Here is a 24,105-nt window from a genome sequence, read left to right as displayed (position 1 = left end):
AGTGGACTTCGTATCCTATGGGCCAAGGTCTAAAAGGGAGGGTGGCTTAAGACAGCTGAGAAGTCCCAAAATTAAATCCTGACTAATGACCTATGAAAGAAAAGGCAGAGAATTTAGGAATATCTGATATGGCTAAAGAAGAAGTTCCTGAATTAAATCAGATTATCAAAGGGAAATGAAGGCATGTAGCCAGGAATACAGGAGCAAAGATGAGAACGGTGGAAGGCAGTTAAAACCCAGAATGAAGTGAGGTGAGCGGAGAGGAGTTTTAGGGTCATGCTCTAAAAAAGAGAATTAGGGCATTCCTGAGCAGGATGGTGTGAGGTAAACACCACCTGTGGCTCCGCAGCACCAGGAGCCGAGGACCCTGTGGTGTTCACCTCAGTTCACCTGGCGGCTCGCACAGGGACGGACATCCTCAGGCAGCTACAAAACTTCCTTAAACCCCATTACTAGAAGGAGCAGATTCAACGTGTGCTTGTCTTTTCTGGGGGGAGGGGGAGATGTTCAGAATGGAAAATGTGGAATGAGCACGAGAAACAAATGAAATTACTACACTTGGTGACAGCCTAAAAAAGAACCTGGAGTTAGTCTGAGAAAGTACTTGCTAGTAACGCAGAGGGCCCTAAAGCTGATAGAGAGGTCTTAGGAGGTAGTAAATGCCATTATCAGATTTATTAGTAATGAAATTTCCTTCATTCTTTTTCCTGCATTTATATAACCATCTTGGATTAATCCTATCACTGTCAACTTCCTAAATCTTTGATATAATGACTATTACATATAGTTAAATTGGAAAATAAACGATAAAGACCCTGTTCCATTTGTTCCTAAAAATTATGTAAAATTTCGTTAAACAGTCTTGTTGCTTCAAGCTTTTTTGTACAGGTTTAAAAAATAATTAAAATTACAATGTCTTCCTCTTGTATGCAGCATTCCTCACTCAAGATGCTAATATTACTTTAGGTAAAAATTATCCGTTATCCCAATATTTTTCTGAGCTAAAAAGCAGGCATTTGATTAAAATGGAAAGTGATGTATTTGATCACTTATAGAGTCTGTGGAAACGCTGAACTATTGCTTACCTCCTACTCAATCAGGATTTGGAGTGTGATGTGTGTGTAGAAGGAAGTGTGTAACATGACACAGAGTTTGAAAATCAACCGAATGAACATCACACTTTGGATCTTTGTGGAGAAGAAGATATCCAAGAAAAAGTACACTATGGAAGGCAGTGGTGAGGACAAGAAAACTTTTATAATTATGAACTTTATTTTTATTTACTATGCCAACATTTTCAGGAAAGAGACTTTACATCCAGTTTTTATAACTCATTTTACAAGCAAATTCTAATATACAGTATTTACTCTGGTTTTTAAAATCAATGGGGAAAACAATACTGCAGGTATTAAAGACTGTGGCGTTTTTGTTTTTAGTTAGTGATGACTTAGAGACTTTAAATTCTTAGGGTCAGTGTTATTTTGTTATGGTGACGCTCTAATGAGGAGAAAGTGGGTAGCTTTTCCCCAACACAGTTAAAATATATGACGTATCTTTAATTGACAGCATAGTTGTAGATTGGCACCCACCATCATAATCATTTATCCGAGTGTATTCTTTCAAACTGCTGCAGCAGAAAAACTGAAGGGAGGTGTGGAAAGAAAATTAGAAAATAGAATTCAAGCATCAGAATTAAGAAAAAATAGCAAGGCCATCATCCTCAAGGAAAAACATCAGGTATTTGTACTACAGCTATAATTAATTTTCGAATGTGTGCTTAGGCATGCAAACGTAACCACCCAAACTAATTTATAAACACGAAAACTACTATGTGAGGTGAAGAGTGAACTGAAACGATGCTGCAGTCTTAGTGAACTTCGTTGCAGGCTTAGTCGGTGACTCCAAATCACATCGTCCGTGCCCCAGAGACCAGAAAATCATCGTGACAACTCTGCTCAGAAATGAAAAGTGCACTTCTGTGTCTGTAACGATCACCTATGCGACAGGAAGACCCAGAAGTGACAGCTATGGGGGATCGTGTTCTCTTTGATGCATTGAGTAAAATACTTCAGGGAACCATGAAACATTCAAAGAACTTAGTGCTTTAATGAGTAAAGTGACATGCTGAGGATATAATTCTGTGAAAGGCTGTACTTCAAACAGCAACAATTACAGAGAAATTCGTTTCAACAAAGAAAGCCACGCCCAAGAGGAGGCGTTTCGATATTTCAGGCACAACTCCAAGCAATTAAGCTCATTTAAAGTGCAAATCTGATACTTTCTCTCATTATTCAGATTTTTACTTGTTAGAATACTTACTAAAATTCCCTAACATCTATATAAATACAATGAACAGTAGTCTATATGCCTGAAAACATTGCACAAATGAAAATGAGACTCCAAAAGAAAAATGCTAGAGGGTCTCAGTTATTAGAAACATTCTAAATGATACACAACTATTTAATCCTTTGTTTAATGCCTTAAAATCATCTGCACCTGTACTGATGAACTCCTTAGGCCAAGCTTTCTCTAAAGAATTCGACAAACATCCACCCACCAACAGCCAAATGTCTAACTCTACATGCTCTATTACTTTTCTCGTTCACGAATGTGAAACTTAACCAACCCCCACAAAACTTTTTCTTCAGGATTTACAATTCATATACTGCAGCCATCTACATTGCAATCATAAGAACTCAGAAAAAAAAGTGATCCGAGTTCCCGTAGAGGATTTGGCACAGAGTTGACTTATAGAAGCACTAAACAGAGATCAAGTCAAATCTGAGAGTGACCCCTGATTATCCAGGCGAGTTACACATCCTCACCTCATTTCTCACTTAACGTTGGACTATGGAGCAGTTTTTAAAGAAATATTCATGCAGTTTTTAAAAGCAAACTGCAGGCAAAACCTGTTTTGCACAAGCATCCTAGATTTTTTCTCTTAAATATATTAGGCTTCAATAATTATGTTGCTGAGCCAAGGCTGAGGCTCAACAAAAGCACAGAGAAGTTGATAAACTGATAGGTTAATGTTTCTGTAAATTCATCAGGGAGAAAAAAAACCGAGCAGGGAAAAGACTGGAATAAACAAAATTGCAGGAGTCAACATTTTTATGTAACAAAGGTATTTCCCCCCAGACTAGGGGGTTTGCTTAAAAATAAAGTTTTAAACTTTTATTTGTAAATAATGTTTCACAAGAATCTACACTAACTTCCAAATAAACCAGAAATCAATTCATCAATGTGTACTTTAGGAAAATACAGTGTGATACCCCATTTGCAATATATGACATCAGTTTTCTTTCTCCTCAAGATGCAACACCACATGTACCCACTTACGGCTGCCAGCCATCACTTCTTGCCTCTATGAACAGAGAGCTTTGCTGATATGTCTGAGCACTTTAACAATATCTGGACTATGTGAAAACCTTTCTGAACTTTAGTGCTTCTCCAACAAATGTGCTGTTGAAGGAGACTAGATTTGTGTTGCTCACCTGCTACCAAATCCAAGAATGGTTTTTGTATGCAGTGAATGGCAAATTCACTTGAATGGTCCTCTGGTAGGTAAGGGAAGACTGCACCAAAATGACAGTAAACGGCTCTTTCAAAATTTCCACTAAAGCACTTGCTGTTGTTTTTTCTAAAAGGGGCAATTTCACCAGTGTACATTTTTTAAAGTGAAATTTCAAGAACTTTGAGTGACTAACTTCTTGGTCATAATCCCTTATGATACATTTTTGGTCAGCTGATCACAACAAAGATTAACTTTGTAAAAGGCTATTTGTCAGAAAAGCATTAATTCTAATTAAAGCAGCAACAGGTGAACAGCCTAAAGATGACATGATTTGGGAGAACAGAGGTCAAATTCACTGAACCATCTGACAAGTGGCCCGCAGCATGATTAGGTTAGTGCATATGGTCCCTAAGTGGTTCCCCAGCTACCTTCCTAGAACATTAAGCTAGCTTTTAATACTTTATAATAAAACACAATGTCCCCTCTCCAATTCTATTTTTCATCCCAAAATCTACTTTTCAAGAAACTGCCATTCAAACATACCAACATAAAAGGGAAACCTGGAAAACTCAGAAAAACAAAAAAAGAGTTCCAGCTTCCTCAAGATAGTCTTACTAAGTTTATAATTATTCTCAAAATACTTTAACTGTTTTGCTATAGAAAATAGTTTAAATCCCTGTCCTTAGGGTATTTATATCTCATCAAAGGTTTGTGCAAACATTTCAAGTCCATTATTCCAGTCTCCAGATATTAGCAGAAAGTCAATAAATATAAATATTATAATAAAGACTTAATTTAAAATATATGCTGTGGAACCTTAAAACAGCTATCCTGGATCCATAAGCCTATAGGGTTCAAAACAATTACCAGCAAAACTCTAGCACCAACAATACATGTTACAAAATGAATACATCTTTAGGTACAGGCTTCAAGATGCAACCCAGGCTTTCTGAAACTTAAGGAGTTGCAAAAAGAAATAGAAATTTTGTGTGTGTGTGTGTGTGTGTGTGTGTGTGTGTGTGAGCCTGCAAAACAAGACATTCAAGCAACATATAATTGGTTTTTACATCACATGAAACATTTTTAGCCAGGGGAATTTGGTAAATAAATAAATACTGAAACTAACTGGCTGATCCTAGCAAGGAAAAATAAAACTTACATAGACTTCCCATTAAAAGCCTGATCTTTTATTCATCATAAAGCTTTTGCATAGACCTTTTGAATACACAAATCACTGGCCAGAATTTTACTTACAGTCTACCATCTTCAATTATCACCCTATCTTTAGTTAAAACAGTAACCATATTCACAGGAGACACAGGTGAAAAGGGGTTAGGCTCTGAGAACCACAATTAATACAGGCCTTCAAAAGGCTAAATGAACAAAGCACATTGCTTGCCTGCTACACGGGATATCGGGGACTTCTTGATGTGCAGAGGGATGGATAACATGATTAGAGCCCGCTGTAGGCCGCTGAAATGGGTAAGCAAACTTTTGTGTTTACCTGAGACAAATACGCTCAAATGCTCAAATATATCAACCAGGATATAAAATGGAAGAGCCAAACTATTAGAAGCTTCCACATTTTAATTTTAAGATTTGCAAGCTTTCAATGGAACCTCCGTCATGGTAGCAAACTGCACGTAAAGCTATTACAGAACAGATTGTTTTTTTTTTTTTTTTTAAAAACAAATTGGCAGGTGATGGCTATGTACTTAATGTATCTTTGGTTTAGGAAGACGGGAGTATCGATTAGAGGCCAAACAATCCCCAGAATTCAAATTGCCGTTCAGATTCTGCATGATTTCCTTTCTTCTTATTAGTGGCCGTGGGATGCTTGTCTTGGCCTGGAAGTTTTGAGGCTCTAGTTGGGAGTTGCTTATTTGTTTTTGTCTGAAAGAGCCAGAAGGGGGGCGGAGCTTAGATGCTTTTGGATTCGGATTACTTGCAAGATTTGTCTGACTAGATGTTGGCTGAAGTTTTGATGAACTGCATGGTGTGATTACTGGTGACTTTTTACAAGTGGGAGTCCTACTTGGAGAGGATTCAGAAACTGGAGGAGGTACCAAAGAATTTGAGACGGATGGTTTAAAAAGTGGTAAAGACTTGGGCTGGGATGTGTAGCCCTCCAGTGAAGACGGATTTCTTTCAACTCTCTTAGTCTGGTCTACTGCACTTGACTGGGGAAGCATCTGAAGAGAAGTAGGTACAAATTGCATGTCACTAATTTGATTATTTGCCGAATGATAAGGCTCTTGAGCATTCATGGTCATGTTCAAGTTTGCTTCAGAAGGTGTACTCTCAGCCACATCCTCAGTGAATTGTGGGCTTGAAGAAAAAGGCCGGTCTTCCACATCATAGCTGCTTTCTTGTTGTAAGCCACGTGTAAAGCTTTCATCCAGATGTGCAACACCCTGATGTATGCCCTGGATTGTGGGTTCACTGTGGGCCTCGATATGTTGCGGCTTTATTAGTTTTCCCTGGGGGTGGTCTGTGGGTCTGGGAAGGCTGCTGGAAGGCTGTAGTACTTGAGGCTATTAAAATTAAAAACAACATTAAGCAACAATTCATTTTATATATGCCACCCAGAATTAATATAAGTTCCAATTAAGCTGTTGATACTTATGTTTTAATATAAGAAATATGTAAGGTTTTTTTTTTAATTGAAAAATAAACTGCAATATTCAGGTGAATTCATGACACACATACAAGAGTGATAATGCAAACAAAAAATGATACAAGCAGTAAACACTAAACAAGATTAAAAATAAAACAGGGGAAAAGAAAAATATTAAAATACTTATTTACTGTAGAAAAAAGATTTCCTGCCTTGATTCATTAAGTATTTAAAACTTTATAGGTAAGATAGCTTGAGAGAATGATTTCTATAGCACTTTGATTTAATCTTCATAAACCACAGATAAAAACTGTGACCATTCGGAATATTACCCATTTTGAAGACTTTTTTTTTTTTTTTTTTTTTTAAGGAAAGCTGTATAACACTTTAACACACTTGGCTAGAGAAAGTATTAATTTAAAAGTGTCAAGCTGCTATACTTCTATCAAGAGTTAAAATCAACCATCAGATAAACAAGGCTTAGATTGATTATATTCTTGTTGACGTGAAATTCTAATTACTCAAACAAAAACAGGTCAATACATTTAGCTAATATTAACCTATCTTTAACATTCTTGTTGAAAAGTTTCAGAATAAAACGTTTTCACAGCTTATTTGTTCAGTCTCACTGCCATATGAGGGGTCAACTAGGGTTCTGGTAAATGGAGAACAGTTAACCTGCCCAAGAGTGAACACCCATCTAAAATTTAAAATGATCAGCCTTTTGAATAAACGACTCAGAGTAAAACAAATTTGAAATTACCTCTAACCTGAACTAAAGCTGAGAAGCTTATAATAGCAAAATTCTTTAGGCCAATGTGCCTCACACACACTTTTCTGGAGCTCACTGTGTGATCATATTCCATACAAATCAGAGCAAACATGTAACTTCTACTATTACTTTTGGGAAGTCAGTAAAGAAAGTTCTCTTTCAATGGCCCAAATAGTTAAAGCATATGGGGCAGAGCCTATTGTTATCAATGTATAAACAAAATACATACACATTCTCTATTAAATAATGTGGACTGAAAATATAAAAAAGTTTGCCGAAGGGCTCTGAAATATAGACTTTGATATTCTTTTTTTGCTATGCTAATCCACAAATAAATATACACCGTATATCTGATTTCTCCAATGAAAGGGGCAAATCTATTTACACTGCATCATTCGTGTTCTGTCACTTTTTCACCTCCTCGACCAGTACTGGAGGATGACTGCGGAGCCAGGAGTCAGGCCAATTAGGGCAGGATAACAGATAACGGAGAGCCAAGTGCAATGACTTGTAAAGGGATGGCTGGCCAGGATGGTTTAAGGCCAGCAGGCTATTTAAAAAAACAGTAAAATCAAGACAATGACTACTCAAAATTCATATAGAGTATTACATTTGACTCTTATTTTAGAGTATTTAAAACAAATAAGCCATCTCAGTTTATTTAAGCTAAATGTCTTATTCAAGCTTCAAGCTTTATGTCCTAAACTTCAAAGGCAGCGCGCATTTTCACAATAAACCACACAGAGATGAATACCTTCAAGAAGGAAGGTACCAAAATCACCAGGTAATTACAATTGGCTGGGAATCCCTAGAAAAAAATGACAGTGCCAAAGTAACCATACATTTTAGAAAGATTAGTAAAAATATAGAGTAGGACCATATTAAGCAAGCCAAAATCTACCAAAAGGAAAAAAAGCAACCAAAGAAGGGAAAGGTGCAGCATCAAAAGGCTGATTGAAATGGGGATTTGCTTTCCCTTTTTACCTTCAAAAATATCAAAAGATATTCTAATCTTGAGTTAAAAATCTTAAAGCAACTTAAGACCTTTGAAAATATCAGTAACAATTTAAAAATGACTTCATTGTAACATACCTATTGCTGGTACGAAAAAAAGGTATAGATGTGCTATCAGCTCAAAGCACAAAAAGGTATGATTTCCTAATTAAGTATTAAACTTATGATTAAGACAGCCAAACCTCCAGAAAAGGAGCACTGTGAACTATAGATAAATTATCCATTAGTCCTATTCTCATTATAGTAGTCCCCCTTTATCTGCATGAATATGTTCCCAAACCTACCATGGTAGTAACAACTCTGTATTTACTATGTTTTTCCCTATACGTACATACCTATGATAAAGTTTAATTTATAAATTGGGCACAATAAGAGATTAACAATAATCGCTAATAATAAAAGAGAACAATTACAACAATTACTATAGTAAAAGTTATGTGAATGTGGTCTCTCTCACCCTTCTTCTTGTGATGTGAGATGATAAAAGACCTACATAATGAGATGAACGGAGGTGAGTGATGTAGGAGTTGTGAATGATGTGAGAGTTGTGGCATAGCATTAGGCTACTATTGATCTGACAATATGTCAGAAGGACAATCATCTGCTTCCACATGGCAGTCAACAGCAGGTAACTGACGGGGCACCTGGGTGGCTCAGTGGTTGAGCGTCTGCCTTTGGCTCAGGGCATGATCCTGGGTCCCGGAATCGAGTCCCACATTGGGCTCCCCACGGGGAGCCTGCTTCTCTCTCTGCCTGTGTCTCTGACTCTCTCTCTGTGGCTCTCATGAATGAATAAATAAAATCTTAAAAAAAAACCTCCAAAATAACCAGCAGTTAACTGAAACCAAATAAAGCAAAGCTTTGGATGGGGGTGGGGGCAGAGAGGACTAGAGTACTTTTATTACTCAACTGACTACTGCTTATCAGAAAACTAAATAGAAGTATAGCAGGAAGATATACTGCATGTACTAAATGCAATAAAGCTGCATATCAAATATTAAAGAATTTAAAAATAATAAGGTTTTTTAAAATAATAAAAATGAGTCATCTGAGGAGTTATATTGAACAATTATATAAAAGACGCCTATTACTTAATTACAGTGAATAAATTAGTAGTTTCTAAATGCTTTATAAATAATGCAGATTTTGTATTTTTATTAAAAGTTAATTTTAGCAGTGTGATCTAATTTCCCTATCCCCAAATAAATGTCCTGTTTTATTATTTATTTGAAAATTAGTTTGGAAATCAATTCCACTACCATAAGAAAAAAGTCTCTTAAAGAAGATAGAGAAATGGGGATCCCTGGGCGGCTCAGTAGTTTAGCGCCACCTTCAGGCCAGGGCGTGACCCTGGAGACCGGGGATCCAGTCCCGCGTTGGGCTCCTTGCGTGGAGCTTGCTTCTCCCTCTGCCTGTGTCTCTGCCTCTCTCTCTCTGTGTCTCTCATGAATAAATAAATAAAATCTTAAAAAAAAGAGAAGAAGATGGAGAAATGAGTATAGTGAGGACCAAGGCAATTTCTCAAGGTGGATGACTGCATAGAACTGGTTACCCACTAAGGACTGAACTGTCATTAGCTACCTGCTGGTGAGTTAAATGACAAACTGCCTCTTAACCTCTACCAAACAAAGCAAAGATGCATTTCTGAGACCTTGTTGCTTGCAGCACAATTTTCCCTAATTTCTGAACATTCAACTATATTAACACAAAGGCAAGATATTAACAATTCTTCCTGCCCACATTCATTACTGCTTCTATGCCCTCAGACACCTTTAGATCGAATTCTGAATAAATAAAAAATGATCCCATATTCTCATGGATAAAACCAACGGGAATGAATATCAAAGACTATTTATTAATTTTTTTTGTAAATGTCTACAATACATCATGCATTGTACTAGGTATAGAAAAATACAGAGGTGAATACAATGCAGTTCTTATGGTTGAGAAGACCTAGTGAGGGAGATACGTAAACAAATGATGAGACCATGTCTCAAGCATAACAACATATGAGAACAAAAGAAAAAATATGCTTGATTGTATGGGTCATAGAAGGCATCCAAGAATCACCAACATCTGAACTGAGTTTTAAGATGAGTTAAGAGTTTGCCAAGTAGACAAGAAGGGAAAAACATTCAGTGCTGAGCACCAGCACATGCTAAACACAGAGGCAAAAAAAGAATATGGTATGTTCTAGTAACTTCAAATTGTTAGACTGAATTGGGAGATCCCAGTGCTGGCGGGAAAGCATAGGCAAGGGACAGCGCATAAAGAAACTCCTGTCAGGCTAAGTGGTTCTGACTAACACTGATAAATTTAAACAGAGGAATTGTAAGATCCAATATATATATATTTAGGATGTTATTTTGGTGGAATTAGTGAGCAATGTACAGGAGGGTTGATTGTAAGCAGAACAGCCAGGCAGTATGCTATTACTAATAGCCTAGATGAAAAATTATAAGGGCCTAAAATTAATATACTGAAAGCAAAACTGAAAAGGGTAAAAGAGATTTTTTTTTTTTTTTTTAAAGTGGTCAAGTAAGCAGCTACTTGGAAGGAATTCAAGATGAGCTACAGATTTCTTGCTTTGGAGATGCATGATGAAGTACTAATCTGTATCCAAAAAAGTTGTCCACCAGCCCATTCATTTCCTGGGCTCAGCAGCCCAGAAGACTCAGGACAAAAGGAATCCCACCTACTGGGGAGTGGGGCAGACTTCAGGAAACAGCCTGTAGTCACAAATACGTAGAGCTTTAGTCCTCCACCTTTGCAGAGCTAAGCGCTTCTAACTAGACTCAGCAACTTCATATCTTACTTTAGTTAGATACATCACCTCAGCACACCATTCTGAGGATTCTCAGAGGCAACGGTTACAGGTATGAAGGTCAAGAGTGCCACAGGTACTACTGGGTAACTGTGCAAGGGATTGGTAGGCTCTTCATTGATAATCTTAAATGTCTATTTTGGGCTGCTTACAAAAATAACCAGAGATACGAGATCCTTATAGGTATGTACCAAGCTTTATTTGTTCTTATAGTTGGTGTTCCTAGTATTTGGCACATAGCAGGGATTAAATATATACTTTTTAGATAAATTAATAAATAAATGAATATTAGTAACTGGTATATTCCAGAACTGCTTCTTTGCTAATAAATAATCAAAATAATACTTTCCCTATTAGGTCAGGGATGCAGCGCTAATAACCAATAAAAACAAGTTAAAAAAAAAACACTGATGAAAAATCTTATAACAGAAAAAAAAATGTTCTTTCTAAACAAGTTTGGGGTTAGCATAATGATTAATGTTTAGAAGGGCAGCAGGAAGAATTATAAATTAACCAGGACACAGCACCTCCCATGATACTAGCTAAGCTACAACTATTTTTTACCTACAGACGGACATTTCTGGATGAAATAAGTTGGGAAAACTCTGAACAAGCATTCAACAATTTTCCATTTCTAATGTTAATAACTAAATATAATTATACACGTAAAACACTTAGCATAGGACTTCCTAGCATATCAAAAGTGCTCAATAAATGTCACCTATGATTATTAAAAGGTGTGAGAATGATGAATTCAAGCCACTGTCCTTTTGTAACAGGGTTTTGAAATAGAAAAGGCAAGTTTTATAGCAGAATAAAAACTAGTTGCTATACAGTAAGAGCTTTCTAGGCTTCAAATAAGTATTTCAGTAATGTCAGTTATATCTAAGTGTTTTAAACCCATTGCAGGCATATCTGATATGATACAGAAGTCAAGATTCCTTAAGTGCCTTCCTGAAGATAAAAGAGAGCTAGGACATGCAAAGCACTTTAAAGTATAGAAAGAATTTATATACAGTTATATGGCAGAGCTAGTACAACACAATATTGAATCACTTAGCTTTTGAAATCAGACTGACCTGGGTTTGAGTTTTGACTCCATCACTTACTACTGGTGAGATATTGGCAAATTGTCTTACTACTCTGAGATGGAATTTCGTAATTTATAAAATGAGTAGTAACAGTATTTACACCTTACCAAATTGTTGTAAATAATAAATGATAACATGCCTACCAAAGTGCTTTATATAGTACCTGACACATTACAAATACTTGAGAAATGCTATATTCTGGGCTCTGACAGAACAGTTTCCCTTCTTCCAAGGGTAAATAGTCAAACACTAAGTTTGTATGTAAGTTTGCATATGTGATCTCTGATTATCACAAGAGACTCAGTAGAAAGTACTGTCTTATTTTTGCAGATGAGTAAACTTAGTTAAAAGAAATTAAGCAACATATTGAAATTCACATGCTTTAGCAAATAGTAAAGCCACAATTTGAACGGAACAGAGAACTTAAAATGCGGCACTAAAACTATTATTCTGTTATTTGGGTAATTCCAAGGAATTCACAGATGTTCAGAATATGCAAGTATAGCACGGTGATTATTTAAAAAACTTAAAAGGCAGGACACCTGTGTGGCTCAGCGGTTGAGCATCTGCCTTTGGCTCAGGGCCTGATTCCAGGGTCCCGGGATCGAGTCCCACATCGGACTCCCCGCGGGGAGCCTGCTTCTCCCTCTGCCTGTGTCTCGGCCTCTCTCTCTCTCTGTGGCTCTCACGAATAAATAAATAAAATCTTAAAAAAATAAATAAAAAATAGAAACAGAATAGGAAAATTCAATACCAACATTCAGGGACTAACTTTCCTGCTTTCCTGGATAATGTCCTATTTCTTCCTCAGATGATCTATCCTACATAGATTAAGTCTTAGACACCAAACTCAAGTCACGATATGCAACAATATTTTGAGGGAAAAAAAATGGTTCCAAGTGCCCTACTGGAGGAATACACTGAACACAAGAAAAGGCAAATTAGCATTCATCACTGAGAAAAACTTCACCTTTATTGTTGTCCTACCATTTGAAAGATTTCTAGTATTAGCATAAGAAAAAATACTCATAGCAGTTTCTGTAAACATTTTCTTCTAGAGTTACCAAAGATAAGATGGCAGCTAGGAACAACAAGTCCTGACTGAGAAAAATATGTCTACGTGTGTAAGGTAGAAAGCAGGAAATGTTCTAATGCATAATAATGCTACTGCATAGCAGACACAGGAATTACCTCAAATTATTTTCTTGGTACGTATAAGTTTATTACTATTATTATTATCATTAAATACATTTTAAAAGCTATAAGATGGAAATGGAGCCATCTGTAACATGCCTGTATTTTCATGCAGGCTCTGACATGCATCATGCAAATTGGAAAAAAAACAAAAACAAAAGGTGACTATGAGGAAGGTGGTAGGAAAAAATCTGAAATTGTACTGTACCACGCTTTGTCAGAGAAGTAATGGACTAACTTCTCAACTCCTTGCCAATGGCATAATGGGAGAGCAGAGACAAGAAAAAGACAGGACAATGGTTGTCAGAGACCACACACAACACCAAGGAATTGCCATGACTGGGTATAGCAGCCAACAGTATTTGCTTAGCTTTTGTTGTGTTTTTCCAGGCAGTATTATTTTATTTAATATATTTATGTAAAATGAAAACATTTTTAATAAATTTATACTCTCTCGCTAAAGAGGTTTGCAAGTTAATATAAATATTCATAATCACAGAACAAAATATATAAAACTTCTCACACTTAAAAGGAATCATTTGAAGAATCTTACCAAATAAAGTATTGAAAGGATTTTGACACAATATTTATACTCCAAAGATCTAAAAAGGTTTAGCACATGTAATCCCTTACAAATCAAGTAGAAATTTCTTTAATAATTTCAGAAAGCCTTGCACATTATAAGCTAAATATAATTCAACATTAGTTTACGTTTATTATTAACTGCTGCATTAAAGACCAATTAAAGTATAATCTGATCTTCACGTAAGTCTGTCTTAAATATGATGTTCTAACTTATCCTCACATCACTACAAAGATGGAAGACATGACTGGATCCCTAATATAACAAGATTCAAGGAATTCTGCTGTATAATTCACATTAACCCATCACAACTTCCAAAGTTTTCTGGGAATCAGGAATGCTCTTATTCCTCTAGACCTCAGAACGGTGCCTCTAGATCTCAGAGAATTTAGAGAAGATAACTGATTGATAAATAGAAATTACATATAAACAAATTCTGAGATAAGGAGTTCAATGGTTTTTTAAATTTGATCAGTTAACTTGTTTAAAAACTATCACACTGATTAACATTCACTTAAGTAATAAGCATTTATTACCCAAGCACAATCAGTGTGAGGTGCTTAATTTTCATGGGTCTTTATCTCTAAGACATAGAACCCATTAGCATTTAACCTCTGGGATTCAGAGTAGTTCAGAAAACAAAACTAAACATAATAGTACCATTCCATTGCTGTGATCAATATCACATGATATAGTTCTCCAGAGTAAGATACTGCAGGCATATGGTACAACGAATACAGCTAACAAAACAATTCCACAATCTACAGAGCAGGTTGTTGTAAAAGGCTTATACAAAAAACAGCAACTGCTGTGTTTCTCATCATTGCAAAGTGCCCAGAGAAACTAGTTTATGGGACAGCCTCCTGGACCATGAGTTTGATGCACATTTCTAGTCAATCAACCAATGACTAAACTAAACAGCACTTGGAATTAGCTGCAAAAATGGACAGTGTCATATTCTATATTATTTGTTCAATTTTTACTGAGTTATCCCAGTTTCCATTTCACTGAAAATATTTTATTTTTATGAAAAGTCACTCCCAGAGCTAATTTCTCATTGAAGCACTGAAGCTAATGCTACCCTTACATATAAAATTGATTATAGTCACATGGTAGAGCCAATCAGAGTGAGCCACATTAACATATGCCTTATGAACACGTTTGGCAGTTCAATAATACACATCAAGTGTTTCTAGAAAGTGCACAAACCCTTTAATTAAGCAACCTCCTTCCAGGAATCTACGTAAGAGAGATGATGCTACTGATCTATACACAAGTATAAATGGGATTGCAAGAGTATCTCTATTTAGTGGGGAAAAATGGAAACAACATCAATGCCCAACAATAGGAAAAGATTAATTATAGTACAGTCACATAATAATGTATTAACATGTACCCATTAAAATGATACTTTCAATATTTACTAAACCAAAATGTTCATATAATGATACTATGTGAAAAAAAACAAAAGTTTAAGAAGAAAATATGAGAGTATTATATGTTCTAAGAGAAAGTATTATTCATTCAACTTTTATCTTAATTTTAAATACACTTGTGTGCTGGGGTTGTAAGTACATAGTTTCGTTTAGTAAACATGTATTGGGTTGTAATATAAAATGAATTCTTAAGTGTCATTTGTCAAAAAGGTTTGTGAAACACTCTCTGAGGGTTATAAAAAGAGGAGGAGGATATAAGAAAATGTAATCATCATTCTTAATGTAATTCTGGGTGGAATGCAGTTAGTTACCATAACATAAATTTAGAAGTCAGGCAATACTAACACTACATCAAGAAACTGCTGAGCTATTAATGTAGATGCACTTACATTATTTTTATTGTTTAAAAACAATTTTTGTCTCATCTAAGTGATTGTACATAAAAGGTAACGGTTGATAAGATTTCTGAATTCTTTCAAGGTGTTAAAGAGCACATTTAATAGTCTTTTTAGGCATGACAAGAAGTAGGTATTACTTAAAATATACTTTTGGAGAAGTCAAGTATTCCTAAAAGCATATGATCTGGCAAGAAGTGCTACTTGAGATTATGATTAGGGCTTTTTACCTGCCAAAAGCCATTATTTTTATTCAATTTTCCTACTCTGAGGTAGGTTATTTATCTTTCCTAATTTTACACAGCTGGAAATCAAAAAGACTAAACCAATGTTAGTTAAGTCAATTCGGACAAAAGCTGAAGTCAGGACAAGAAAAAGACCCCTTCTATGTTTAAAAGTAGGTATTTTCTACTAACCCAGAGAAAAAATTAATTTGAAATTAGAAGACAAGCATCAAGTTAAGAGTGTGATATACTCAAGAAAAGAAATGGAAGTCAAAATTTCCTGAGAAAGATAAAAATATAAGAAGACCAGGATTTTCTTTTTTCTCCATTTTTCTAGAGTTATTCTTAAATTCAGCAAGAACATTCTTGGCCAGTGCAGCTTTCCTGAGTGACCAGAGCTAAACATTCCCTGTAAATATTAATTATTTCACTTACTACATATCCAGAACAGGCTATCTCATTATGCTGGAAGATCTACTACTCTTATAATTAAAAACATAAACAAAACCAGATTGCCCTTATTAAAGCCTGCCTGACTTTTGCATTTAGAAGAAAAGGCAGTTCACTTATGTTGATGTTAAGAGGGCCTCAGAAAGAACTTATTAATGAAACAGATTATAATAAAGGAGAACTTTCTCCACTATCTACCATCACTTACAGAATTAACCCATCCAAAAATCAGCCCTTTGAATCACATACTAACTAAATATGGAGACAAATATTATTTCACTAAGTTTAGTGTAGGAAGGGGAGATCTATTCCAAAACCCTCTGAAAAACCATTGGACTCTATACCCTTCTTTTCTCTATTTTATAAAAATTCAAAATATTCTTTAAAAATTAAAATTCTGTATTTATATAATTTATATATAATTCTATATTTTACATTCTATAAAAATTCTACATTTTAGAGAAATTTAAAATATTTTTTAAAATTACAATAATAATAATGTTATTAGTAAACTGCTTTAGCTGTTCTCAGGATAAATCCAAAATAGTGTAGTGTTTAGAACATATTTTTCCTTTAGGAATCTTCCCAAGCTCAGTAAGAAATATCAGAAAGCCATGAACACTATGGAAAATTATCACTTTCCATAAAGGAGGTCTACAAGTCTCGATGATCAAGTTCCAGGGACAGTTCTCTTACCTAAGCCGTTAGCACTTACTCAAGACTACGCTGTGAATTATCTTCTGATAGGTGGCTAACACATCCAAATTCTAGAGAACCAAAACTTTCTCCTTACTAATTTGAAGATGAGGAGAAAGGAGGTTTGATTTACAAAAGTCAGAAAGACAGATCTTGATAGGGTTGCAAGACAGTGCTTCTTCATAGTTGGGAAATGAAAAAGGCAACTCTAACCCAAGAGGCAAGAAGGAAGAAACATTTGAAAATGGAGGGCCAATGACTAAACAAAAGGACCAGAAAATTCTAAAGCTATACAAATAAGAAACTAGTGAAATGAGTGACGTATTTTTAAAATAAACATAAATCTTTGTTTGCAATACAGAATAATCAACCTTAAACTTCAATTCCACATTATAGCTAACTGAAGGTAAGAAGAATGAGGTAGAAGAATGGCAGAGAAAGAGGACAGGAACTAAAAAGGGGTTAGAGCAAATTCAAGGCAAGGATGTTAATCTGAGGTAAATCTGTCAAACAATGCAATTTACTAGCTATAAGCCTAAAAATATATTATCGTGTTATAGCTGCCTTTGAAAGATTAGTTCACTAGCGAGTTAAAGTGATTTCTTACGTGCTAGGAATACTTAAAGAGAGGAGGAAGGAAAGGGAAGTACTTGAAGACAAGAGAAGTAAAAGGGAAGCCTACAAAAGTGGTAGGAGATGGAAAAGGAGGAAGAGAAGGAATCCCTCTTCTCACTGCTTCCACTCAACAAATTAACTTGCTACTAAATAATTTGATATAAAAGCCTGTACAAACTTTCTATTCTGTTTTTCTTTAAAACAAAAAGCACAAAAAAGAAGCAAAGGCAAAAAAGCCAAAAAATAAACCTCAAACCTTGTCTCAAATTCACACTGATACCTTGTAATTTTGCCTAATTCAATGAATGAATTTTTATTTAAATAAATCACATTCTTAATTTTAAACTGCTTAAAATTTCTCCCTTTGGGACCTTTGATACTTCACATGGATAAAGATAATTTATGAAAAACTGATCTGAATCAAAAATCAGGGTAAATCCATGGAGGAGGCATAAAAGTGACTGACTGACAATATTAATACCTCTTTTTTATTAATATTAGCTTTTTTTGGGTGACTTTTCAAAAAAGATAAAATATAACCAACTTACCAGGTGTACTTAAGTACATAATATAAATAATAAAACACTGTTCTGGAAAGCAGATTCAATGTAAACAAAGTTTTGTTTTTTTTTTTTTTTAAGTCAAACCATTACTAAATCATTAGAAATGTTAGTAAACCATGCATTTTCAGAAGCCATTTTCTTCTGGACTGTACAGCAGCTGATGAATTACAAAAACATATTAGTCGTTAAAAAAAGTCCTTTAAATGATTAAAGACTTCTTTTAGATGACAGTGAAACGCAATCACAGCTTTTTGATTAGGTAATATTTAAAGAAATGTGCAATGGTCTAGTAAGCCTGCTCCCTCAAACAGTATGCATCTGTTCATATCACTGTATACAGTATGTATATTTTTGATGTAGATAAAAAAATTGTTATTCATATATCTCAAGGTCACAAAAAAAGAAAATACATTTAAGGCAGATGCATGTCAATAGGTCTAGGGCCACTGGCAATAGGTTTAAACAGCATTAGAATGAAATTAACTTCAGGTAGTTCTCCTAAGGCTCTAAGTAGAAGTCTATTCACATGCAGTCAAAGGAAGGGTTAATTAATAGGAGAGAGCCCAGGAAGTGCTGGTTTAGCACATGCCTGCAGGTCACTCTGGACGGGAGGCGGGGTGCTGGGGAAGGGACAGGTCATGCAGAGGGGAAATACCATGAACGGGAAGCCAGAGCAGGAGAGGAGTGAGAGACACAGACTCACTCTGTCTGCGGTGCGGCGGAACAGTCCGTGGGATCCCCTGGAAGGAGCCCTGCCAAGAAGAGAAGGAGGGAGCACAATACCCACCCTGTGCAGAGAGAGACGGGGTAGGGAGGTATAATAAAAAAGGGAACCGAAAAATAGAGAAACCAAAGTCATACTTTAAAAAAAATAACAACAATAGTGTTAATAAGAAGACAGATTTCATTCTTTTTTAAACACAGATCGTTCAAATGATTAAAAATACAACATAATCCAAACCTAGGTATTTTTTCAAATATTGTAAGAAAAAATTATTTTCCCGTAGTATTTATAGTAATACATAAGAAATAAAATATTCTTTCTGGCATAGGTTACATTTATCATCATATAGTTCTTTTTTAAACAGCAGATCCAGTCTTTTAATGTAAAAGCATTTAAAAGGGGAGATAGAGTTTTAATCGTCAAACACAGAAATTGCATCAATTATAAATCAGGCAACAAAAAACTATCATACAAAAAATTTTCATTTCTTTTTAAATCATAGGTTTCCAGAAGATTAGCAGGTGAAATAAAGAACATTGGCTGAAGATAGCAGAACCAACACAGCATTAAAAAGACTTAGGATGTTTTGAGAGTAAGTATTGTCAAGAATGTGACATACAGGCCACAGGTTAAACATGCATGCTTTTTAGTATGAGTAACTTATGGCTTCTTAGATTTACTTAATAACATGATCAGAATTGGAATATGTCTGCAATAGCATTTACTTCAATTTCCTCACTTTCCAGATAAAACTGGGTTATCAAGAAAAAAATGTGTTCAATGTCTCATAAATAGAACCAGATTGGGTCTCAGGTCGGTTCCTAGCTCCCTCACCAACTAAAATATAACCACAAATAAAACTACTAAAACACTAACAAAACTGTCAAGGAAAATAAGCTGTAAATCATCATCATATCCAGTTCAATTTGCAAAAGAAGGTAAGCATAATTTTTCAGATGAATTAATCTGACATAGAAATAATTCATTAGAAAATTACTAATATAGTTTTTATTGGTGTTTACAGATTTAATAAACACTGGTTCAAATAAAATTTTTTTCCACTTCTGTATCAATATTTCTTGGCTCAGTTCAGTATAATCAGATACTTATTTAAATATAAGAGTAATCGTAGCTATACTGGCTCACTATAAAAAACAAAATGATCCACTTTCTCTGTTAATGAAGGGGGAAAATAGCTCCAAGAAATCATGTAGAATTAATTATTTTTAGAATATCCTAGTATATCATAATCCAATCTTCTGAAATTATTGTCTTTTCTCCAGTAATTTAGCCACAGATATTTGTGAAAAGAGCTTAGAAAATATTTAATAGGGTGATAATCCCAAGTGTTCTCCAAAGATAAGCATGATACAATTCTATTTTACTGTTTCAGAAATGTTTTAGTTCAAAAGTTTTACACAAAACAAGTCTTCAACCAAGAAGGGACATGCACTTTTGCTATGAGTTTCACCAGGGCCAAGCTTCTACCCACTGAACTGGGTAAACACACTTTCAGATGAGTATTTTGTAGATGAGCTAAACCAGCAGTCAGAGATTCCTTTTCCAAGAAATAAATTCTCTCTGAAGGTTTGTGAAAATAGTACTAACTGGGAGTCGGGGAACTGTTTTTCTTTGGATCTTCCCTAAGTCCTGAAACCTTGAAAAAGTCACTAATCTTCTGTGAGCTCAGATTCCTCATTTGTAAGATGCAGGATTGGAATGTGCTACAGAATGAATTGTTTGTGTTTCCCCAAAATTTCATATGTTGAGACCTATTCCCCCAGTGTGATGGTATTTGGAGGTAGGGACTTTGGGAGGTGAGCAAGTAGGTCATCAGGGTGGAACCTCGTGAATGGGATTAGTACCCTTATAAAAGAAACCCCAGAAAGCTCTCTTGCCCCCTCCACCAAAAAGGAACACAAGGAGATGGTTGTCTATGCAGGCCCTTGCCAGACATTGAATCTGCTGGTGTCTCTACTCTTGGACTTCCCAACCTCCAAAACTGTGGGAAAAAGACTTCTATTGCTTATAAGCCATACAGTCTATGGTGTTCTGTTACAGTTGCCCAAAGAGACTAAGACAAAATGGTTCATTTCTAAGAAGATTCTTTCAGTTCTTAGAAAGTTCATAGAATCATTATTCCCACTCCAAGCATGGTTATCCTTTGATTTTATAACTATTTATATGGCATTTAAAACAATCAACTTTGTATTAAATGTTCTTGAATTAGTTCTTTGAAATAACTTAAGTCAAAGTATCTGCCACAATACCTAGAACCTGGCAGGAGTTTTAAAGGATGTTCAATGTCCTACTTTTGTTTGCCTAATAGTCCCTAACATACAGCAGACTCTAAATAATTGTTTATGGATTTAAACTGAATTAAATAAAGCTATTAAAACATAAATGAAATTATTGTATTTAACTAGAGATGAAGCTATAACATCAAGGGCTGGATACACATTGCAAGCACCTAAGAATTTTAGAAACAAAACAATGATACCCATCTTTACTCACCCAAGACCAATAAATCATGATCTCTGGGATGGGCTTGAGTATGAGAGGGAAAGAGAGACAATCTTGTGAAAGAAATACGTAAATAGCTATGCCTGCTCCTGCCAAGGGGCACCTGTTTATTGAATTGGTTGAAGAGCTGTCATTTCAGTTTATGCCTAGAAAGGCAAAGAATATTACTCATTTTACTTTAGCCTCCCTTTCACTTTTCCACCCCCATCTACCTAATTCCTACCAAGCCTTCCAAGCCCAAGCCCATTTCAAACCCATTCCCTAAAAGCTTCTCTGGATCCTACCTAAATTCATTATGATCAATCTTGTTTATAAATATCTACATCATTTAATGGGCACTTGTCTTAGGGAATTTTTCTTCTGCTTTTCATTGTGTTGATTTGAGTATTTCTCTCTTCTATGAAATATAACCATCCTGAGAATAGCTTTCTCACTTTTCTGAGTGTCAACTACAGCTACAGCTTCATTATGTGACTTTCAGAGAGTAGAAATATACTTTGATTAAAATTTAATAGGAGCAGTACTTCCAGTTCTGGAAAGTTCCATCAAAAGATGAAATAGGTAACACTTCCCTCTTTTCTTTCTGCAAAGTACATGCAAAAACTCTGGACATTTTACATGAAATGAACATGAAACTCTGAAAGGTGGAGCTAAGAAGATAGACCAGCTAGGAATCTTGAAATCTGAGGATAAACATAGTAGAGAATGCCTGGGTTATCTTTTTGCTTAATGTATCCTAGACTAGGTGATGGAGAAGCCAGCACACAGAAATGCCAGTGAGTGAAGACAAAAACAAAAATAGAAACAGTGTCAAGAGAATCCTGAACCATGTCAAAGAATCAGGTAAGAGGCAGCCTCGCAGTTCATATAACCTCTACACAATGACCTGCTAAATGTCACAGGAGAAACTGTAGCCCCAGCTCTAATCCCAACAGAAAAGACCAATGAGTGAGCCTAGGCTTCCATCCTTGCATGGCTCTAATATTGTCGTATGTCATTCTTGATGTGTGTATAGGAAATATTTAAGACACTTATATTACAAATGGGGGAGAGAAAGGGACTTAAAGGGTAGTAAGGTTCTCTACTTAGTAGACTACATAAGTTATGTAGGTATAATACCTAAACAACTATAACAGTTCCATACAAACTGATACACTCAAAACGCTTATGTATAAACCAAAATGGAACTCTAAGAGATACACGTAACACACAGAAAGGCAAGAAAAAAAAAAAAAAAGCAGCAAAGAAGTGAGGAAGAAAACAGAAGAGAGGAAATAAAACAAAAAATAAAATGGCAGGCTTAACATATTGATACATTAAATAAAAAGAATGTACTGATACCAAGTAGACAAACTAGCAGAGTGGATAAAGAATCATGACACAATCATATGCAGGTCACAAAAAATTCACTTTATATATAACAATATAGTTGTTTTAAAGTAAAACAAGAAAAAGTTCTACCATGCAAAAAAACAAAAGAAAGTAAGAGTGGTTATAAATTAGTATCAAATAAAGGAGGATTCAAAGCAATTACCAGGTACAAAAAGTGATCTTATAAAATGATAAAAGGGTCAATCTACTAAAAAGACATCGTGATCCTAAATGTGTATGCAACAAACTACAGAGTTGTACAACACATGAAGTAAAAACTGATAGAAGTGAAAGGAGAACAGTCAAATCCACAATTACAGTTGGATAGTCCTAACACTCCTCTCTTAATTAATAAAACAATTAGGCAATTAAATTAGCAATGATACAGGACTCAAGGATGCCATCAACAATGAGGATCTATTCAATATGTACAGAATATTCCATCCAGTAACAGCCAAATATACATTCTTTTCAAGAGTACATAGAACATTTACCAAAACATTTACCATAGAATATTACCACAGTGTAGGCCATAAAACAAACCACAGAAAACTAAAATAACAGAAATTGCACAGAATGTGTTTTCTGACCACAAGGGAATCAAATTAGAAATTAGTAATAGAAAAATTTCCAAACACTTGGATACTAAACAACATATTCATGGATCAAGGAAGTTTCAAGGAAAATTAAACACACACACGTCATATACTCCCTGAATACAAAAGAAATACATATCGAAAGTTGTAGAACACAGTTATAGCAGTAACAAAAAAGAGGAAAAAAAACCCAGATCAGTAACTGAACTGCCACCTTAAGACACTTAGGAAAAAAATACCAAAATAAACCAAAAGTAAGTAGAAAGAAGAATACAATCAAGAGCAGAAATCACTGAAACTGAACACAGAAAAGTAGAAGTAATCAAGGAAACAAAAAGCTGGTGCTTTGAAAAGTTCAATAAGATTGAAAAACCACTACAAATGATAAAGAGTATCAGAAAGATGACTCAAATTGCCAAAATCATGAATGAAACAGGGTCACAACACAGATCCTCCAACCATTAAAAGGGAATACTCTGAGTAACCTTACAGTCATAAATTTGACAAATGAGAAGAAATGGACAAATTTCTCAAAACCGCAAACTAAGAAAACTCATCTGAAATGACAGAGATCACCTGAATAGGTCTATAGCAATTTTAAAATTTCCCCCAAAAAGAAATCTCCAGGCCTAGATGGTCCACTGGAGAATTCTGCCAGTGTTTAAAGAATTAATACCAATTCTACACATTCTCTTCCAGAAAATAGAACTAGAGGAAAGAATACTTCCCCATTCATTTATGAGGCTAGAATTACCCTGACAGAAAACCAGACAGTGATAGTATAAAACAAAAACAAAAACCAGAAATCAACAGATTATTACTCCTCATGAATACAAACATAAACAATCCTTAACAAAATACTATTGATTAGAATTCAGAAATATATAAAAGAATTATACACTG

General features: G+C 35.1%; 1 protein-coding gene across 11 annotated transcripts in view; it reads right to left on the bottom strand.

Moving 5' to 3' along the window:
* Window positions 1–5,121: 5,121 nt before the first annotated feature.
* The window catches only part of CCSER2 (coiled-coil serine rich protein 2), a 186,032-nt gene continuing 167,048 nt past the window's right edge, over window positions 5,122–24,105 (bottom strand). For 4 of the 11 annotated variants that reach the window (XM_077895234.1, XM_077895233.1, XM_077895241.1 and 1 more), the window contains one exon: window positions 5,122–6,048. In XM_077895234.1, coding sequence (XP_077751360.1) covers window positions 5,230–6,048 — 819 coding nt within the window. In that variant the 3' untranslated portion in view covers window positions 5,122–5,229. Of the gene's footprint in view, window positions 6,049–13,234; window positions 13,275–18,643; window positions 18,777–24,105 lie in introns of all 11 variants that reach the window. The other 7 variants (XM_077895235.1, XM_077895237.1, XM_077895236.1 and 4 more) reach the window with 7 other exon arrangements.

This window comes from Canis aureus, chromosome 4 (genome assembly GCF_053574225.1).
Source record: "Canis aureus isolate CA01 chromosome 4, VMU_Caureus_v.1.0, whole genome shotgun sequence".
Lineage (NCBI taxonomy): Eukaryota > Metazoa > Chordata > Mammalia > Carnivora > Canidae > Canis > Canis aureus.
The sequence above is the reverse complement of the archived record's forward strand: the minus strand, read 5'-3'. Positions and strand labels throughout refer to the sequence as shown.